At 48.5% G+C, this 3,451-nt stretch overlaps 1 protein-coding gene across 1 annotated transcript; it reads right to left on the reverse strand.

Annotated features, from left to right (window-relative positions):
• Positions 1–1,349: 1,349 nt before the first annotated feature.
• LOC106526500 (basic salivary proline-rich protein 1-like) lies at positions 1,350–2,516 on the reverse strand. Its single transcript, XM_014021126.1, has 3 exons — positions 2,010–2,516; positions 1,478–1,864; positions 1,350–1,364 (listed from the first exon to the last, which is right to left on the reverse strand). The coding sequence occupies exons 1-3, from the start codon at positions 2,514–2,516 to the stop codon at positions 1,350–1,352; spliced, it is 909 nt and encodes a 302-aa protein (XP_013876580.1).
• Between the last annotated feature and the right edge of the window lie 935 nt (positions 2,517–3,451).

Below are 3,451 nucleotides of genomic sequence, written 5' to 3' on the forward strand. Positions count from 1 at the left end.
TTATTTAACATTTTATTGCAGGATAAATTTCATCAGCTAAGTTGCTAAACTTACTTTTAGTAATGCAGGAGGGGTGCATGAGCTGCTGAGTTCTCAACGAGCTTAATCAACTAAGGGATAATGTACTGGTAAGCTTGGTTCTCAGGTAAATACACTAAATAATTAAACAAGTTTAATGCATTTATCATTTATAACGTCCTACCTGTTATTAATTGGCTTTTCATTATAACAAACTGGACGGAGAAACAGTGGAGAGTCTGGAGTTTCTCATTGATGAGTGTTTTGAAAAAATAGTCATGGGCAAACCGAAACATACCTCTGGCGGCGCAGCTAGCATGTCAGTTAGCACGCCAACATCAAAGAGGAATCGCTCGGCAAGCTCAGACTATATTTCAAATATTTCTCCAGAAACGACAGGCTTTAAGGACATACTGGAGTCGATCAATCAAAAGCTAAGCAGTTTAGATAGCCGGTTAGCTTTAGTGAGGTGCTGCATAAAGAATTCCAGGCTCTGAATGTACTGTATCACTGGAGTTTAGTCAGGAGCAAGTAGCTCTGCTAGTTAGCGAGAACACCAAGTTGAAAGGAAAATTGTCTCAACTCACTGAGGGGATGTCACAGCTGTCTGGAGATAATAAGACGATGAAGGAAACCATCTTAGACATCCAGGCCAGAAGCATGAGGGACAACCTCGTTTTCTCCGGCATCCCCGAGAAAGCTAATGAGGACCCAGAGGCTGCAGTCCAGAGCTTCATTCAGAACCAGCTGAACCTCTCCAGTGAGACGGTAAACAACATCACCTTCGACCGTGTACATCGGATGGTAGGTAAGAGACACGACAGCAAACGACCACGGGCTATTGTTGCAAAATTTGAACATTTCAAACAGAAGGAGCAGGRTATTAGCTGTGGGAGGGAGCTATGTGGTACTAGCTTTAGTGTTAACCATCAGTTCCCTAAAGTATACCTCGATCGCCATCGTGTTTTGTTTCCCATCAGAAAAAAGCATCTAGCTGAAGGCTGCAGAGCTACAATAGCAGTAGATAAAATGTATATTAATGGCCAGTTYTTTASAGATCACTCCTTGGCTGTATTAGATCTAACGTCAAGGTTAGTGAAACTCTGATTTATTGTCATTATATTATTATTACGATTAATCACCAGTTATAATGTTAAGTAAGCACAGTTGGTCGGTGGGTACACATTAGGTGAGCACAGTGCTAACGTTAGGCTACTTTTTGTGTTGGTGGTGGGGGGTTTGTCTATTCTGTTCTTTTTGCAGTTAGACATCTAGGGCTCCTGGGATAGAGTCGGGGTGGAGGGAAAAACCGGCTTCATGCTGGCCTCTGCTCATTCTTCTTTCCTCTTTTAATTACATTATAGAACACCACACATCAACAGCACATTTGAGGGTGMGTGTGTGTGTGTCAGGGTCTCCTCTTTTTTTCCTTAATTAATCCCCCACCCCACCCCGTTGCCTGATTGCTGTTTCGGGGGCGGGGTCCAGATGGGCGGCAGGCTGTCGGGTGGGGCCCCGGGCTGCTGGGGGGTTTGGGGGCCGGGGTGTTGCTGGGGAGGTTCTGCCGCTCCGCGCTCCCTGGGGCCGTTTGGACCCCCTGACCATGGCTCCTGATTGCTGCGGTCGGCATGCTGTCCGGGGGTGGCTGTCGGGGTTCTGTGGGCGGTCGGCCGGGGGCGGGTGCCTGGTTGTCAGTGGGGTGTGGGGGTGGTCGGGGTATGGACTCCCCGTGGCAGTGGGGGCTGGCCTGCCGGCTGGGCAGGCCCTGGGTCGGATCTTGGCTGTCGGCTACTCTCCACCCCAGATAGAATGGATCTACCTTCCGGGTTTGGATATGGTCTGCCCCCTGCGGGGGGAGGGGGACATGTCTTGAACCTGGGGGGCATAGTGTTTGTATCGGGAGCGTGATTGGATTGTGTTGTTATTGTATATCTTTGAGTGAATGAGGATGAGGATGAGGGTGGGATGGTACGAATGTGTTTGTGTATGACTGGGTACTTGTCAGACTGGGTTTTTGTGCTTTGCGCCCCTGCTGCACTGCTCCCTGGTGGGATGAGCCCCTCCCTGCCGGCGTGCTTGGGGCCCTCTCTGTCTGGGGCTGGGCGCCTGGGCATCGTGTCCTCTGGTCCCGTTGGGCCGTGGCCTGGGGGTTCCTTGGGGCCCAGTCCTCTGTGCCCTTGCCTGGATCTTCCTTGGGGCGGCGGGCTCCGGCGGGGGCCTATGGGTTTGTCGCTGCTGCCCCCGGGGGTTTCTGAATGTGGCTGCCCATGGAGCTCTTCTGGTTCCCGCCTGTGGTCCAATCTGGGGGGTGGGTGTGTGGTTCGTCCTGCGTGGGTGGCCCTGGGGGCTCTGTGCTCGGGGTCGKTCTTGSGGTRTTGGGCTCTGGCTCCCCTCTTTGTCTGCCTCGGGTCTTGGGGGCTGGGTCTTGGGCTCTTCACAGTCACTATTAAATATTCTATTGGAGAAACCTTGGATAGGTATGCATGCTCACAACACATAAGGGGGAGCGGGGATGCATTTGTACGTATAATACATGCAGGCATGTATGTAGATGTGGGTGAAAATATTAGTATGTCATTATGCATATATATTTGTTATTGGTGGGAGTGGACGTGTGGATGTTGGGGGGATGTCTTGTGGTCCTATTGAGTATATTTCATACATTTGTAGTTTCAGCTCTTTTCACTTTTCTTATTTTCTTTCTTATCTTCTCACTTAAAAAAAGTCACTGATGATGAAGAAATAAATTAACTAAATAAACTAATAATATTTGGTTTCATTTTCTACTGAAGTGACAAAAAAAGAAGGCTCGGTGAAACAGCACCCCTTCAGCTCGACAGAGCTGGAACCCTTCAGCTCAGCCGAAAAAAGCGTGGCAGTCTCAGCCAAATACAGCGTGGCGGTCTCAGCCTATGTTGCAGCAGACGAGAAGCCAGGAAAGAAGAGGACAGCTCTGACAGTTTCTTCAGAGTTTCAGAAAAAAGATCCGACACATCTGGGTAGGCGATCAGGCGGGGATACTGGGCCACCAGATCAATACGATCCTTAGTGGCTACCCACCTGACCCATAAATCCACGAAGGATCTTGAGTGTGGAGGAAAGCCTGGATCTTCTTAAAAATTTCCAAGTCCTCTTCAAAGGAAAACAAAAACTTTTTCCCACCTGCTGGGTCCAGTTGTGGTCCGATCATTCTGACAAGGTCTGATGGCAGGGTGGACCCAAAATGCAGGCAGGCAGGACTTCAAATAGTAATAAAAGCATTTATTAAAGAAAAAGGTTGACGAGACAGCAACAAAAAAACTAAATAACAAAAAGCACGAGGCAAAACATGGATCTTGAGAACAGAACTGAACCAAGACAAACAATGGGCCTCATGCAAGAACATGTTCGTATTTTTATCCTAAATTTCTCTTACTTTTGTTCGTACAAAGGA

The sequence above is a fragment of the Austrofundulus limnaeus genome, unplaced genomic scaffold, assembly GCF_001266775.1.
Source record: "Austrofundulus limnaeus strain Quisiro unplaced genomic scaffold, Austrofundulus_limnaeus-1.0 Scaffold279, whole genome shotgun sequence".
NCBI lineage: Eukaryota > Metazoa > Chordata > Actinopteri > Cyprinodontiformes > Rivulidae > Austrofundulus > Austrofundulus limnaeus.